This window comes from Spermophilus citellus (assembly GCF_964194105.1).
Source record: "Spermophilus citellus genome assembly, chromosome: 11".
Lineage (NCBI taxonomy): Eukaryota > Metazoa > Chordata > Mammalia > Rodentia > Sciuridae > Spermophilus > Spermophilus citellus.
This window is the reverse complement of record NC_138192.1, coordinates 85,613,124-85,630,810: the sequence shown is the minus strand read 5'-3', so window position 1 is coordinate 85,630,810 and position 17,687 is coordinate 85,613,124. Positions and strand designations below refer to the sequence as shown.

Below are 17,687 nucleotides of genomic sequence, written 5' to 3'. Positions count from 1 at the left end.
TTTGAGTTAAGTTCTATTAACTTTTTGGCTGGCTTACCCTAATTTTTTACTATCTTGCAGACTTTTATAGAATCCTTCAAATCAGTGCAGTGTATAGTATCCAGTTTTTTTAGTGATTCAATATAATCTAAAATATCACTGAGTCAACATATACAATACTTAGTTTCATCTGATGTTTGCTGTATCATTTTCTTAAGAGTGAAAATTTCTTTAGGTAAGGTTGACATAAAAACAAATTGCCTTTTCCTTTTAATATTATTAACTTTTGTACTTTGTGATTTAAGATGACCCATATCTTAAATTCTATTTTATGGACATTAATTTATTTAAAAATATTCTTGATAGGAATTTCAAGTTAGGATCACTACAGACAAAATAAAAAGATGAACAGTATCACAATAAATGGTTTAAATATTTTTCAGTAATGGATGTTTCCCCCCTATAGAAGATAGGTCAGTCTTTGGTCTCTACATAAACTACTTTTGTTTTTTGTTGTGCTTTTACAGGCATATACTAGTGTCTCTAAGGCTTCACTTGGCCTTGCTGATCACCGAGAGCTTGGAAAGATGATGAATACAATAATCTTTCATACAAAAATGGTAGATTCCTTGGTGGAAATGTTGGTGGAAACATCAGATTTGTCCATATTTTGGTATGTTGTAATTTTCCTCAAATCTGGATTTGAAGTTTTTAGTAGCCAAATATAAGTTTCATGACTCTTGCTGTTTAGTCTGGTTTTTAAGATAATTCAGTAAGGCTCTTAAGAATAAAGGAAATAGGAGGCCAGGTGTGGTTTGCGTGCCTGTAATCCCTGCAGGAGAATTGCAAGTTCAAACCTAGCCTCAGCAACTTAACAAGACCCTAAGTAACTCAGTGAGACCCTGTTTCTAAATTAATACAAAACAACAAAAAAGGGCTGGAGATGTGTCTCAGTGGTTAAGTGCCCCTGGATTCACTCTCCAGTCCCCCCCCCCCAAAAAAAAAAAAAAACAACAACAAAGGAAATAGTAGAATTACTTTAAAACTTGCCAACAAAATGTACCAAGATGGGGTTGGGGTTTAATGTCTAGGTTTAATTCTGTATAAGAACAATCCTTTTGATGTGAATTTTGTTTCTTAGGTTTTGTTTGAGGGCATGAAAAACATCCCCTCCTTTGCATAGTTTGACCAAGGGGCCAAAAGTTGTGCATCAGGGTCAAGTAGAATAAATAAATATTAGAAGTTATTAAGTCATCTGGTAATTTCACTTCTATTGTGCTAAGTTAAATATTAGTATTATAATGATGATTCCCTATATTGTGCTTTACTGTCCTTTGTTTCAGTCATAGCCTCTTTATTAGTACTTAGAACTGGAGTTTACTTTTTGTCCCTTTTCTTCCTTCCTAGAAACCTTTGAAGAAAGGTTATGTTTTTGGTGTTTAATAAATGTTTGAATGCATAAATGAACTTGTTTGTGACCAGACTAATAAACAGTAGAGCTAAGATTCAAACCTCAAGTATTCTGGCTCACAGCTGTATAATATTAGCTATATTTCCTGATATTTGGCCTTTTTTTCCTTCTTTTATTTTTTAATATTAGGGAAGTGAATTATAATAACCAAGTCTGTCTCTTTATTTCTAAAATTTTGAGGTAACCTGAGTGAATAATGGTAGTAATTTCTAGCTATTGAACAGAGATCACTGTGAAAAACTCTTCCTTTCTTTTATTTTGGAAAATAACCTAATCCATGATCATTTGTGTACTTTGTTGAAAATAGTGTTAGCAGTATTATGGACGAAATTTAACTCATCAGGTAGAAAAGGCCAGCTTCTTAAAGGAACTCATGAACACATCAGTATGTACACTTTTTAGCTTTAGATATATCACATGTCAGATTTATAAGAATTTTAAAGGTTATTTGGAGACCTATATTACTTTCTGACCCAAAGGCTGTCCTAGAAAAAAAATTGGACATTTTAGGTATTCAGATACTTTTAGCCACAGAAAGGTTTCTATGACAAAAGAAAGGTACAAGAATTAGATATTCTTCTCATTTTCTTAAACTAAAAGCACTTTGAATAATGTTTAAATTTGTAATTTTTAGTCATACTTCATTAAATTTTATCCATATCCTTTCACAGTTGCATTCTAATTTACATGTCATATCCAGCATAGAAACACGTTTACTCTTTCTGTTTTTCTCATTACTCTGAGACATACTGTATTGTATTCACGTATACTCTTTTACATTTAGATTTAACATGTTAAATTTGGATATAGTTTAAAATTGATGGCATGTGATTATATATTCGGCAGTGTTTTCTTTTTTCATTGGTACTTAAATTAATGGTGTCTCTTAAAATTGATGACTCAACTTTGATGAAATTAATAATGTAACACTTGAATATATATAGTCTTATTCCATAGATGTGGCTTATTTTCTCTTTAATTTTTTATTTTAAATATTTCTTAATGATATACAAATAACATTTGTATGACTCCGAAATTATTATTAGCATGTAAAAGAAGCTTTTTTTTTTCCTGTAAAATAACTATTCCTAAGGGCATAAATCCCAGTAGTTGGCAACTTTCATTCACTTGAATCAAACTGAATTAATTGTGCAGTATTGTGTTAGAAAATCTTTGTTTTAACTATTAATATATTACTATTTATAAGTGTCTGTAACTATAAAAATTACAATTCTAATTTTCAATTTGTTTCTTAATATAGTTTTTATAGTCGAGCTTTTGAGAAGATGTTTCAACAATGTTTGGAGTTACCCTCTCAGTCAAGATACTCAATTGCATTTCCGCTACTTTGCACTCATTTTATGAGTTGCACACATGAACTGTGTCCAGAAGAGGTAATTTCAGTGAAGTACTGTGATTTATGTGGTCTGCAGAGTGAACTAGATCAAACTTGTAGCCAACTAATGTTTTCACAGTGGTTTACTTCACACTTAAAGCATGTTTATGCAGAATAAAAAAAATCTTGCATAATTTGATTAAGGTGTAATAGCTAAAATATATATGTGGATGAATAAATATATGTATGTATATGTTAGAACATTTAATAAATCCACTTGTAATTGCCTTTATTAAAATAAATGTTGAGACAGTTTCCCACTGAACACAGCATGGTGATGTGTATTCATCTAACCCCTGCTGGAGGAATTATGACACTGTATAAGTGTCATATATTATGTCCCTGCTGCAACTTTAAACAAGCAAAATGCAAAGTTGATAATATCTAAATTTTCCTTCATCCGGTACTTTACAAAAAAAGTCATATGGAGTAGTTATACTTTGAATTTAGTTTACAGAATGAAACCAAAATGTATAAATTTTGTGTTTCCTAACACTTCACAGTGTACATTGTATCTTTGTACATTTTGCCTGACTTGCCCTATTTAAAGTATTTTTTGCTATATAAACTTTAACAGTTATTAAACAATGTTTTCTTTTTGGTTACATAATGTTCTGGATATGGAGATGTTACATATAGTTCTTACTATTGTGTTAGGATGAGACTTAACTGCTCTATCTTATCTTCCACTGTACATATTGTACATTGGGGTTGATATAGCACTGCTGGAAACAAGAAGAAACTGGACTAGAATAGCACTTTGTATTTAGTCTGTATTCATCGTGGATGCCTTCCTTAATAGCCATATGCAAAAAAATAAAATATTTATGAAAAAAAGGTGGGTCAGGTAATATTTATGGTAAAGATAAGTTTGTATACTTGCTTTCTTTTCATCTTAAACTATTAGTGAAAGCACTTGAAAATTTAGATAATGGATTACTGAGTAAACAAAATCAAAAAGACATTGCTGACTTATGTTAATAGATACATTAAACAAAATCCATATTTGCTGATGTTTGTGAGGTGTACACACACACACACACACACACACACACACATATACACAATTGCTGAACAATTGAACTAATTAGTTTTATTGAGCCCAAGTATCAAGCACAAAGTTCCAAAATGTACCCAGTATCACGGGGTAGTGATCTATGGTACTTCATCGTGGCATAGATAGTAATAAGGTGTGTTTTTAAATTGTTGGACTACCTTTTAAATGTTCTCACCACAAAAAAAGTGAGTTGGTGAAGTGATAGATACATTAATTAGCTTGTTTATTTTTTTGTACCAGGATTGAACCCAGGGAGCTTAACCTAACTAAGCTACATTCCAAGCCCTTATTTTTTTTGTATTTTGAGACAAGGTCTTACTGAGTTGCTTAGGGCCTCAATAAGTTGCTGAGGCTAGCTTTAAATTCTTGATCCTCCTGCCTCAGCATCCTCAATTGCAGGGATTATAGGCTTGCACTCCCATGCCTGGCATTGATTGGATCTTTGTATAATTCTCATATAGTTCAAAACATTAGGGCGCTGGATATATAGATCAGCAGTGGAGTGCTTGCCTTACGTGCAAGTCCCTGGGTTTGATTCTCATCACATTCTATCCTACACACACACACACTCTCTCTCTCTCTCTCTCTCTTACTATTTGTCAAAAGAGGGAAAAAATATATTCAATGTTTCTTCTAGTCTTTAAAGAAGAAATACCATTTTCAAAGTGTGGTAATAAGAATGTTTATTAAAATTAATGTATTTCTTTTAAACTTAGTGTTTTGTTCTATAACTTAGATCTGCAAAACTTGTAGAAAAGAAACTTGAGACTAGAATAACATTGTCAGAATCTTTAAGCATTAAGTAATATCTATTGTACACTGTATGCCAATATTCCATGGAAAGAGGACTTTGAGACATAATAGCTTGAAGGAAGGTTTTGGGGAAATACTTTTAGAATTAATACCTGTGCAACAATTTTAATAGATTTATAGATTTTTCTTAGATGGAATGGATTTTTTTTTCATCCCAAGCTTGACACTTAAGACATGCTATTAACTCTTCCTCACCGTCATGCCCTATAGATACCACAGTCTGGATACTCTAGTATTCACATGTAAGCTATGCACATCCTCTCATATACTTTAAGTCATCCCTTGATGGCTTATAATACCTAATACAATGTAAGTCCTGTTTAAATAGTTAAGTATGACAAATATAGAGGATAGTAGACTTGTATAGCATGCTGAGAACAGTTGTTTTTTACCCTCTAGCAGGTAAACAATATTTAATTGTATCTGGCTGCAGATCCCTTTTGGTTTGGCTTCCTGTTGTATTAGTTTTAAAGGGCATTTTAAGTAAAGTACATTGTAAAGTCTCATGAGGAATCTAGGAAAGTTAATTTTTATGTCAAGTATTTTAAAATTTTCTTATATTTCAGCAAAATAGGAATACTGTATATAATCTCTACATTTATAATTATGGAAGGAAGGGAAACTTTTAATAATTTTGTTTTTTTTTTGTAAAGCATCACAAATGTATTGTGCAAAAAAAATTATGGCATTATATCATCAACATCCTAGTTGCTGTTGAAAAGAAAAAACAATCAAACTGTTATAACTCACCAGAATTGGAGAAAATACAGGGAGTGGGGTATGACTTAGTGGTAGAGCCCTTGCTAGCATTCACAAGCCCTGGTTTTAATCCCCAGCACTGCCAAAAATAAAAATACAGATTCCTATAGAGATGGTGTATTTGAGATAGAAGTTGTGTGTATCTTTACACATACATATATAATATGATAAAACTTAAAATTTTCTTTTTGTTTTGTTCAAAGAATACTTGCTTATTAGACTTTTCTTCTTTTTCTCTCCCTCTTTCCTCACTTCTTCTTCCTCTTCCTCTTTCTTCTATTCCCCCTGGTAAGGGATGACTGGTTTTAGAAATTTTTAATGTCTTATGAGTTTACCAACTTGATTTCTAATGCTTTTATTTAAATATTTTTCTTTTTCTGTTTACATGTAAATTTAAAATGAGATAAGATTGAAAAACTATTAAAATTTGTTCTTACACATGTGTTTAATATTTTAATGTTACATAACTGGATTAAAGACTTTATGGATGTGAAAATTAAATGCATAGTTTTTTGTGTTAAGGAAATACTTATCTTTGAAGATTCTTCCTAATCATACATTTGTATAATCAACAAGTACTTGTTATTTCATGTTAACTCTGTGCAAATACAATATAGTTGGTTAATTGTTAAAAAGAGGTCAAAGAAATCTATAACATCATTCACTCCTTATTGCAGAATAAGACTTTAGCCTAATTTTCCATGTTTACTTAGTGTTTTAATTCAGATTACTTTCTTGTAACTATTATTATTATTATTATCATTTTATCTTAACAGAGACATCATATTGGAGATCGCAGTCTTTCCTTATGTAATATGTTCCTGGATGAAATGGCCAAACAAGCTCGAAATCTCATTACTGATATTTGCACAGAACAGTGTACTCTTAGTGACCAGGTATAATTTGCCAATTTATCATTTAGTGTTTTAGGAAAGACTCATAGGGATTAGTACTTCTTACATTTTTGAATGTTCCTGATAGTTTATGCCCTTTGTAACAGAAAGTTCTTGGCTATACTTATAATACTTGTTTCACATTGCCTTTCTCTGAGTATTTTAAATGTTCATTTTCTTCTGTTATAAAGTTTTCCTTTGAGAGTCTCATGATGATGTAATTCTTTGTGTTCCAAATCAGTTTTTGACTAGTTGGTTGTAAGATATATATGACATTAGTTTTCCTAGTCTTGGAAGGAGTAGTTTTTCAGAATAATTTTTCTTACTGCCCAGAACACTTTTTTCCCTGTGGTTTCCATAAAGTATTAACAAAAATAACTGCTTGCTATTTCAAATTTCCTAGTTCTTTTTTCTACTTCACGTCTGCATCTTCTCTTTCATTCATCTCTGTTGTCCTTATCTTGTCCTAATTTTGATTTCACTTCTAGGAGTTTCTCCTCAGTGTGGGGCACTCAAAGAGAGATCTGGCTGGTCATTTTGACAGTTAATGGGGATTGAACTGTTTTAGCCTCATCAAAACATATTGTAGGCCTCTTGCACTTACTTGCTTTCAACTTAATTCTATAGACTTGTGGAATTTGCTTTTCCCAGTGTCATCAATTTCCCTTTTGTTTCTCCCCGTTTTTCACACAGACACTATAGAATGACTAAATTTATTTCTCTGGCTCGGCACTGTCCAGTAGAAATATTATGTGAGTCACATATGTAATTTTAAAATTTCTAGTAGCCATGTTTAAAGTATAAAAAGAAATAGGAGAGTCCAATTTAAAAAAATATATTTGCTTTAACTCAATGTATACAATTTAAAAAAAGAGTTTTAGGAGGGGCTGGAGATATAGCTCAATTGGTAGAGTGCTTGCCTCTCATGTACAAGGCCTTGGGTTTGATCCCCAGTAACACACACATACTCTCTCACACACACACACACACACACACACACAGTTTTAGAATGTTATCATATTACTAATGAAATATTTTACATTTTTCTATTAATTCTTTGAAATTTGGTGTGTATTTTACATTTAAAGGACAACAAAATTTGGGCCAGGCATATTTCAAGTGTACAGTAACCACATGTGGCACATGACTACAGTTATTGTGTAGTGCAACTTTCCTTCTGCCTATGAATTATGCTCATTTTCTTGTTTGTCAAACTGAATGAATGATTTCCCATTTGTGTAATGTAAGATTTCATTCCTATTTAATTTAGTTGCTGCCTAAGCATTGTGCCAAAACCATCAGTCAAGCAGTGAATAAAAAGTCGAAAAAACAGACTGGTAAGAAAGGGGAACCTGAACGGGAAAAACCAGGCGTTGAGAGCATGAGGAAAAACAGGCTTGTAGTGACCAAGTAAGCCGTCTACTTCTATTGTGTCTTTTTGTTCTGGTAGAGACCTTTTCCTGCTGTGGCATTAGTGCTGAGAAAATGGTAGGAATTGTGTATTCTTTATTTTTCAGCCTTTAAAGAAAAATCTTTGTGAGCCTGATTTACCTGTTAGTGCTTATTTCATTCTAAAATACAGATTTTTGGATTTTAGAAGATAATATATTTAATAGGTGGTATTTGTCTTAATATATTGACTATTGAAGGCCAAGAATCTGTCGAAAATTTTTCTGAGGTATACTATAAGCAACCTGTAATTTTTTAATTTATTTAAAGTCAGGTAACTGAGACTTTATTTTGTCATGTAGTTGTAATTAGAATATACCTGAGGTCATTTTTTGAAACAAATATCAGACTAGGTAGCATTCAGGGCTCTTTGTTTATTTGTTTGATTATTAAACAGTGTTCCTTCTCTTATAAAAGACTGTAGTAGTATTTGGAAATGATTGTTTTTGAGTGCATAATGAGCTATTACTATTTATTAATTCAGTATAATCATTATTAGCTGACTGTAGAAACAAATGATGAGTGATACTGTCTTTTAAAAATCGCTCTTTTAAGTTATAAATAACTTATGTATATTTAGTTATACACATAAATATTTTTAACTTGTAAGTTTAAGAAAAAAATCAAATTCTGAAACAAACTCGTTATGTTTATAAAATTAGTTTTGTACCACCTATGAGGAAATGTCATACACTTTATTTAGTGTTTATTAATATTTTTTTCAGCCTTGATAAATTGCACACTGCACTTTCTGAGTTATGTTTCTCTATAAATTATGTACCAAATATGGTGGTATGGGAACATACCTTTACACCACGAGAATATTTGACTTCTCACCTGGAAATCCGCTTTACTAAGTAAGAAAAAATATAAACTATTTTTGCTTGTTAATGTGTTTGTTATATTAATTGTCAGTATCTACAGTGTTTCATTTTATGAGAAAAAGCATCAGTAGAACTGGTATAGTATAAAGAGTAATGAATTGGGAAGTATAAAGAATAGTGAGCTGAGAATTGCATGAATTACCCCAGATTTTTGTTCTGTACCTGTTGTTATTAATTGGTAACACTAGGCAATCCATTTCATCTCTGTATTTTAGCTTCTTTATAAGCAAAATGAGATGATTGTAGCAAATGAGTACATTATAGGTTAGAAGTGCCAACCCAGTAAGGTCCTGAAATTAGTTTAGTAGGCTGCAGTCAATATTTAAATAAAGAAGATTTGGGAGGAAAAGAAGGAAGAAGAAATAAGAAAAGAAAAAAAAAAAGAGACACTAATGCATTGTGTAAACTTTTCAATTATGTATATACTGAGTTGTGCTATTGGAGATGTATCTTGCAGTAATGTAGGTAAGAGTCAAATGTTTGAAAACCTCACGACTAGGTGAACTCAAATATATTCTGAATTCAAGTGTATGCTGTTAAATGGATTGAAGTTCACTATCTTGAGGACTGGATTTCAAGTAGAATTTTTTAAATTGTGGACATATGTTTTGAAATGACATTGTATGTAGTAAGTCAGACACCCCTTGACTTTATAAATGTTGCTGCATCTTTTTTGTGAAGTTACACATTTTACTAAAGAGAATGTTAATTTATTTGACAGGGTTCCCCCCCTCCCCCTTAAAATCCTTAAAGCAGTTTATAAAAAAAAAATTTGCCAAAGATTTTCAAAAGTTTCTCTGGTCATTAACAAGTAATATTTGTATTTGCTATTAGCTAAGCATGTGTACTGTAAGTAATAAGAAAATAGTATACAGCTAAGGTAAGACTTAAAGAACAAAATAGGACAGTTACCTTCAAGGATCTGTCTTTATAAACAAACTAAAATCTTTATAGATCTAATGTCCAGTGGAGCTTTTAAAGAAAGTGAAATAAAGATAGCCTTGTAGTAAAAGATTGGTGTAGGGAAGTGTTTTAAAATTTGGATTTCATTTTACCCTCATACAGTTTCTTGGGACATAAACAAAGCTGCATAGCTGCATTTTAATGTTTATTTATTAGATATGTGGGCTGTAGTTAATTTATGTAAAACCTTTAAATATCCTGGCAGCAGTGGTAAATGAATTCAAACTATGGACTTATAGCCTGTGGTCCTTGTTAGAATCAACATGTGTTAAACAATTTTAAAAACCCTTCATACTTTAATCATTTTGTAACTAATGTTCTTAGAATGTTATTAATCATTTATATTTCTATTTCATTATAGTTTTATATATTCTTTGTTAGCTTTTTCTTTGGGATGATAATGACAGTAGTAATTTCATTGCTGTATAAAAATTATTTTTAAACTTATTTTTATTGCTAATTTAATATTACATATCAGTAAGTTGAATGGATTATATATACATAAATTAAAAAGTTATATCTCTTTTATTATTCTCCCCTCCACCCAGATCAATTGTTGGGATGACTATGTACAATCAAGCCACACAGGAAATTGCAAAACCATCAGAGCTTCTAACAAGTGTAAGAGCATACATGACCGTACTCCAGTCGATAGAAAACTATGTGCAAATTGATATTACGAGAGTATTTAATAATGTTCTTCTTCAACAAACACAACATTTAGACAGTCATGGAGAGCCAACCATTACAAGTCTATATACAAATTGGTAAGGAACACATTTAGAAATTTGAAGTGATAGAAGTTTTTTAGTAATGAACTGCTTAGGAAAATTAATTTTTATGGATAAGTATTCATATTATCACTTGACTTAAAATTATATGAAGGATGTATACCATAATAAATTTTGAATTAAATTATTTCTATCAGTTATAAATTTACTTTTCTCTTTAGGTATTTGGAAACTTTGTTGAGACAAGTCAGCAATGGCCATATAGCTTATTTCCCTGCAATGAAAGCATTTGTGAACTTACCTACAGAAAATGAATTAACATTCAATGCAGAGGAATATTCTGACATATCAGGTGAATAATACCATAACATGGTTTAGAGAATGAAGAAAATTTGTTTTGCTTGAAAACTTGGTTTCTCTTGTTTTGGCTTTCCATTCTGTTGCAACTATTTTCATTCAATTTTATGTATAACTGTACATTGTATCTTAGAATTACTTCTGCATCTTATGTTATCTTTTTATTGCAAACTTTTTTGAAGGATATTAATAATTTGTTTCTATATTGTATATTCCAAGGTGTAATGTTCATTTTATTAATGTATTTGCTGTGTCAAAAGTATAAAATTAATTACATTTCCTTTCAGAAATGAGGTCATTATCAGAACTACTAGGCCCGTATGGTATGAAGTTCCTCAGTGAAAGCCTTATGTGGCACATTTCATCACAAGTTGCTGAACTTAAGGTAATAGTCTTTTATCAGTTTTACCTTTTCCTATAAAACATTTTTGAAGAATGTGAACAATAAGCCTAGAATGTTAATTCCTTTAATATGACATGAAAATACTAGCATGTAAATAAAATTAAAGAGTGGGCAGAACCTTTCATTGGCACCTTAATGTAGTTATTTGTTTTATAGTTGAGAAAACAGGAAGTCTGAAGAGGTGAATTGACTTGCCAGAGGGGACTGAAACTCAGATATCTTACTGTTTTCAGTCAAGCCTTCATTCTGTTGTATCATGGTGATTTCAATGAATTATTAGGTTTAAAATTCCAGCCAAAGCTGTTTGTTCAGATTTATATTCAGATGTACTGCTTTTCACAAATTGAGATATAAACATAAACATTGTTAGGCTTCATCACTTTCCTTTTCCTTCTTTCTACTTCTTTGTGGGTTTTTTTTTTTTTTTTTTTTTGTGGTGATAGATGTTGAATCCAGGGTCTTGCTCATGCTAGACAAGCACTCTACCACTGAGCCATATCTCCAGCCCTTCTTTTTCTTTTCATAAACCCTTTAAACTTGGATAGAAATGTTTAGAATGTTTATTGTTTATTAAATAAACATATAAAGGGCATCAACATTTTAAATAACTTTTAGAAATATCTTAATTCTGAGATGATTTATATTGAAAAAGTTTATATATCTACATTTTTATATATATATATATATAAAACTTTATATAACTATAGTTTTTCAGAGAATTTGAACTTGGGCTGCTAAAATTTTGGGGGCTTACAAACAGATTAGAAAAGAATGTTTTAAAATATGCCTTTTTCTTTGTGAAAGATTTCTGGTAGTTATTTGTGCCTTGCATTTTTAATTCCTTAAAACCATTGTATATAGTAGTGTTAACTTGCATTTCAGATGTAATGTATTTCTAAATGTGATAACCTTATTTACTTAGAACTCAGCAAATATATAAAGTAAATGCTACATATTTTTTTTCTTTTTTAAGTATTTTTTTATTTGTAGATAAACACAATACCTTTATTTTATTTTTTTATTTTTATGTGGTGCTGAGGATTAAACCCAGTGCCTCACATGTGCTAGGCAAGCACTCTACCACTGAGTCACAATCCCAGTCCCTAAATTCTTCATATGTCTTAGCTCTACTGAGAAGTTGTCCTGGCTTGCCTTGTCACAGTATTGATGCATATTTTTTATTTGAATCTTAATCACTAAAATAGCAAATATCACATTTTATTCTATCCAGATGTATATATATATTTACTTGTTAACTCTCATGCTGTGTTTATTCTCTTTGACTGGAATTATACAGTTATACACTCTTTATATAGGTGCTCAAATAGTATTTAAGACAGAGTAGGCATTTAGTAAATAGTTATTGGGTACAAAAATATCAATGACTAGCCAGCTGTCTTGATTCTTTACTTCGTTCCATGATTTTTCTAAGCTTTTTACATGTATTGTTAACTTAAATCCTTAAAACAGACATTTTCCCTATTTTAGAAATTAGCCTAGGTAACTTACCTAGGCTAATATGATTAATAGAGAAATAAAAATTTGAACCCATGTAGTCTTAATCTAATTCCAGAATTTATGCTAGTACCATGCTTTATACCCTCTGGTACCAAGAAGGATCTCAGCAGTTACCTGACCCACACTTATCTGAAACAGAAATATGCTTTATTTTTCTAGGTGAATGATCTGGTCTTTTTGAAAATGAAACAATCTTACCAATTACTGCATATTTCTAGTTAGATTTTATCACTGTCTGTTTTTGCTCAAGATTGCTTTGCTTATTTGAGTGTTTTTTGTTTTGTTTTCTGTGGTTCCATACAAATTTCAGTCTTGTTTCCTCTCTGTGAAGAATGTCATTGATATTTTGATAGAAGTTGCTCTGTAAAAAGCTTTGGGTAATATGGGTCTTTTTGGGGGTACTGGAGATTAAACTCAGGGACACTTTACCACTGAGCTTGTTGACTTTAAGGTGGTGAGGAGTTTGGAGAGTAACTACTGCCAATAGAAACTTGTAGTAATCCTCTTATTTTTGGCCTCAAGCCTTCCTAAGCCTTCCTTTCTGTGTTGCTTCCTTCAATTTCAGATCCCTTCCTACAACGTGAGGAATTAACTATTACAGTGTATGGGTTCTATAGGAACTTGCTAATCAAATTTCTTACCTCTTCTTATTCTTTGCTGCAGTTTTTTTTTTTTTTTTTTACTTCCAGATTTGTTGACGTCTGCATTTGACCTTGTTTTCTCTACCATTTTCTTGTTATTGTAGGTTTATGTGTTTTCAAATTCTTTCCTCTCATTTTAATGGGCTTCTGAAAGGAGCAGAATTTTAGAAATATGTATAGAATTCCCTGCAATTAACCAGCACTTCCACAGAGTGAGTGCACGTACTTGTTTGAGCATTTCTATAGGAAAAATTTCTAAAAGTGGATCAAAAGATATGATCCGCTTTTTAAAAATATTTTGATATTGTCAAATAGTCCCTTGAAGAGAGTGTATTTCACAGTCTCCCCAGCAGAGCGTTATCATGCCTCTAAGAGCACTTAAGTCTTTTGAAATTATTGCACAAAATGTTTTGGGGGAATTATATAAGATTATTCTGTCATACCTTTGCTTTTCTTTCTTTTTTAAAAAAAATATTTATTTTTTAATTGTACTTGGACACAATACCTTTATTTATTTATTTTTATGTGGTGCTTAGGATCGAACCCAGGGCCTCGTACGTGCTAGGTGATCCCTCTACTGCTGAGCCACAATCCCAGCCCCCTTTGCTTTTATTTCTATTTTTAAAAATATATTTGATTCATGTGGCTGTATCTTTTTATCCCAAAGAAGAACTTAATTATTTAAATTCCTGTTTTAGATGAAAACCTTTTGTTTGAAAGAGTAAATTTGTGGCAAAAAAAGAACTAAGCAGAGCTTCTTTTACATTGTATGGTTGTGAATAATTTGTGTATCAAACTTAGTCAATATCATATGGATGGATTTGTGGTGAAACGTTTTTGTTCCTTTCTGGAGGAAGAACAACCAGTCTTTTTCAGTGTTTACCAAATCAATTTCTCCTTCTAGTCTTGAGAAAAGAATTATTTTGGCATTTTACTGATTAGTTTCAATTCTTCATGGGATCCAAAAGATAGGAAATTTAAATTTAAATTATGACAAAAAATTAATACTTTGTTTTTAACACACTATCAAGTAAATTTAAAATAAATAATTAAAAAAACTCTCTTTGTTTTATTTGGTTTCCCTCAGTTTGTTCCAAACCATTTCATTTGTAGTTCCTGTTATTAAATCCCAGCTTTCAATGTATTAGTTATCAGAATTAATTGCTGAATTTAAAGGCATAGAGAGCCCTATTTCAGGATGCAATTGAGGAAGAAGTGGCAAATACTAAGTACATAGACTATACTTTCAAGAGAGAACATCGCAAATTGGTTTTTGTTGGTCTGTCTTTTTTTTCCTTTTCTTTCACAAATACTTTAGATTAATGGTTCCCTGACCACCACCAGCAGCATCACCTTAGAGCTTGTTAAAAATGCAAATTTTTAAAACTCTGTCTCATACCTGCTGAGTCAGAAATGGTGGGATTGGGACTTAACAGTGTGTTTTAATAAATCTATCAGAGCATTCTGATATGCACTGTTTTAGTCAGCTTTTTTTTTTTTTTTTTTTTTTTTTGCTGCTGTGACTAAAAGATCTAACCAGATTAATTGTAGAGAAGGAAAAGTTTATTTAGGAGCTCACGATTTTAGACGTCTTAGTTCATAGGAGGTTGGCTCCATTCCTTGTAGCTCAAGGTGAGGCTGAACATCATGGTGTAAGAGTAGCAGAGAGAAGTGGCTCACGTGAAGATCAGGAAGCAAAGTGAGAGACTCCACTCGCCAGATACAAAATCTATATGCCAAAGGCACGCCCCCAGTGACCCACTTATTCTAGCCATTCCCTATCTGTCTTTAATTACCACTCAGCTACTCAGTTAATCCCATAAAGAGATTAGTTCACGGATTGGGTATGGCTCTCATAACCCAATCATTTCTCCTCTAAACCTTGCACTCTCTTACACATGAGCTTTTGGGGGACATCTCACATCCAAACCATAACACACACTAAAGATTGGGGCCATTTCTTTGGAGATCAGCAACATGGATTTTAAAACAGATATACCTGAATTCAAATTCCAAATTCCCTTATTTCATATCTTGATGATTTGGGGTAAGTTTTCCAGCTTCTCTGAGGTTCCTCAGCTGTCAAATTGGAGTAGCACCTTTCATTTGGTTTAGAATAAATGCAAAAATTGTTTATACACTGTCTCATACAGGAACTTAACAAATGATTATAATTATTCTTACTATTAAGTATACACTGTAATTTATTGATTCAAAGGCATATTTATCTTATTAATATCCTGAAATTTTATGTATACTATTATATAATTTATAGTCTTTTGCATATATAAAATAAGATATATTTTAAATTTGATATTTTTGATTTGCTAATATATAACATTAAGTTCAAAGTGCATGAGCACTATCTAGGATGATCTTGAGAACCTTGCACATTCTAGGCCTGTGCTTTATCACTAAGCTTTATCCCCAACCCATTGCGTGTGTATTTAATCAAGTTTCAGAATGGAAGGAACAGTATCAAAGTAGCCCAGAGAAAGTAAGCAATCTTTTCAAACACTATAGCAATTGAAACTAGCCATTAATTTGATGAGAAAATTTATACTATTGTTTTAGTAAAAATGATTTTTTATAGGTTTTTTTTCCTCTGTAGTTTTTCATGTTCCTCTTAAATCACTTGTCATTGACCTTTTGTTTATAGCAAAACCCTCAGAGCCCTCTAACCACATACTTGCTACATCTTTCCCACTTCACAGAATTGAAATATCGTGGCCTGAAGCCTGGGTATATATATTTGGAAAGAGCTCCACAGGTGATTGTAATGTGTAATTAAGGTTGAGACTCACTATAGAGAGCCAAAAGTAAAGATAGTTTTGACTTATGACAACTTCATAGAGATACAGAGATGAGAAATAGAATCAAATTCTTTGGAATTGTAACGAACTAAGGAAGTGTGATAGTGTCAGACCTAGTTGTAAAGGCATTTGGTATACATAACAATGCAACAAAGAGTAGAATATCTTACTCTTCCCCCCCCCCCATTATTTTGGAAACTCAGCTTATTGTTGTACAGGCTTTTCTCTGCAAGAATGAAATTAATTTAATTGCTGTAGTTATAATTTTAAAAAAATTAAATTTTTTTAGTTGTTGATGGACCTTTATTTATTTATTTAAATGTGGTGCTGAGAATCAAACCCAGTACCTCACACATGCTAGGCAAGCACTCCACCATTGAACTACAACCCCAGACCTTGTTTTAGTTTTAATTTTTAAACTCAATTGCTTTTCTAGTGCTTTTAGAAAAAAACATCCTATAATGAGTTATACTCTTCCATTGCTTCTTTTTTTTTAAATTTTCTCTTCCCAAAACATTTTAAGTATATAATTTGTGCTGGGAAATATTGTTGTAATATAATTGTCATTAAAAGGTATCATATGCTAACAAGTTATTCTCCTTCTTATTATATATATCCAGCCATTAAAGACGTACTTTGACCAGCTTTGATTTCAGAAAGTTTTTGTTTTAGTTAGAACTTACTGCTTTCTGTATTCACTTAAGTGTCTACTTTTTATTATTGATACTGTTCTGTATCTAAGCATAAAATGATTCTTTATTCTACTGCTTACCTTTGTTGCTTTTTCCTGAACTCATCTTGAATTTGCAAACTGAAGAAAAACATTAATCCTATGTAAATAAATTTAAGATTCTTTTATTAAAACAACAAAAATGTGTAGTATAGAGCATCTGGAGTTCATGAATGGTGTTTTCTGCTTGATGGATTATAATTTGCAAGCATGTTTTTTATCTTATTAGCACAAAGAGGTCTGTGCCTGACCTAGGCTCTTTCATTCTTATTTTTTTAGAAACTTGTAGTGGAGAATGTTGATGTGCTAACACAAATGAGGACCAGCTTTGACAAACCAGACCAGATGGCTGCACTTTTTAAGAGATTGTCGTGTGGGTAACTCATGATACTTTTTATAAACATTGAAAAAATCTTTATACTCAGTATTTAAATTTTGGCCAAAATTTCTAACATAAAGCAGTAAATTATGAAAAGTACTCCCTAATTTATGAACTGAACTAGAAAACTTTTACAGTGAAAGGATCTTTTTAGTATATGACTTATCTGTTTCAGACTTTTTTTAAACATACTTTTAATATGTATCAATTATTTAACAGATATTGTCATTGTCAGTTATTTAACAGATATTGTCTAGACTCTGTTTACTTGGATTCTGTGTATAAATAGCAGCTCTTAAACCTATTAAGTTTAATACAGTAAGTCTGCATTAGTTTAGATTAAAAGTATTAATTTCCAAGTCTGTGATTTTTAAAAAATCAACTTTATTGATATATAATTTACATGTAATAAAATACACACAGTTAAGTGAATAATGTGGTAGATATCGAC

The 17,687-nt window shown here is 31.4% G+C and overlaps 1 protein-coding gene across 1 annotated transcript in view; it reads left to right on the top strand.

The window, feature by feature from the left end:
• NCKAP1 (NCK associated protein 1) overlaps positions 1-17,687 on the top strand; it is a 107,282-nt gene that overhangs the window by 63,074 nt on the left and 26,521 nt on the right. Inside the window, exons 16-24 of the mRNA XM_081260476.1 lie at positions 507-652; positions 2,712-2,844; positions 6,252-6,371; positions 7,639-7,778; positions 8,543-8,674; positions 10,213-10,431; positions 10,617-10,747; positions 11,040-11,137; positions 17,137-17,230. Coding sequence (XP_081116602.1) covers positions 507-652; positions 2,712-2,844; positions 6,252-6,371; positions 7,639-7,778; positions 8,543-8,674; positions 10,213-10,431; positions 10,617-10,747; positions 11,040-11,137; positions 17,137-17,230 — 1,213 coding nt within the window. The remainder of the gene's footprint in view (positions 1-506; positions 653-2,711; positions 2,845-6,251; positions 6,372-7,638; positions 7,779-8,542; positions 8,675-10,212; positions 10,432-10,616; positions 10,748-11,039; positions 11,138-17,136; positions 17,231-17,687) is intronic.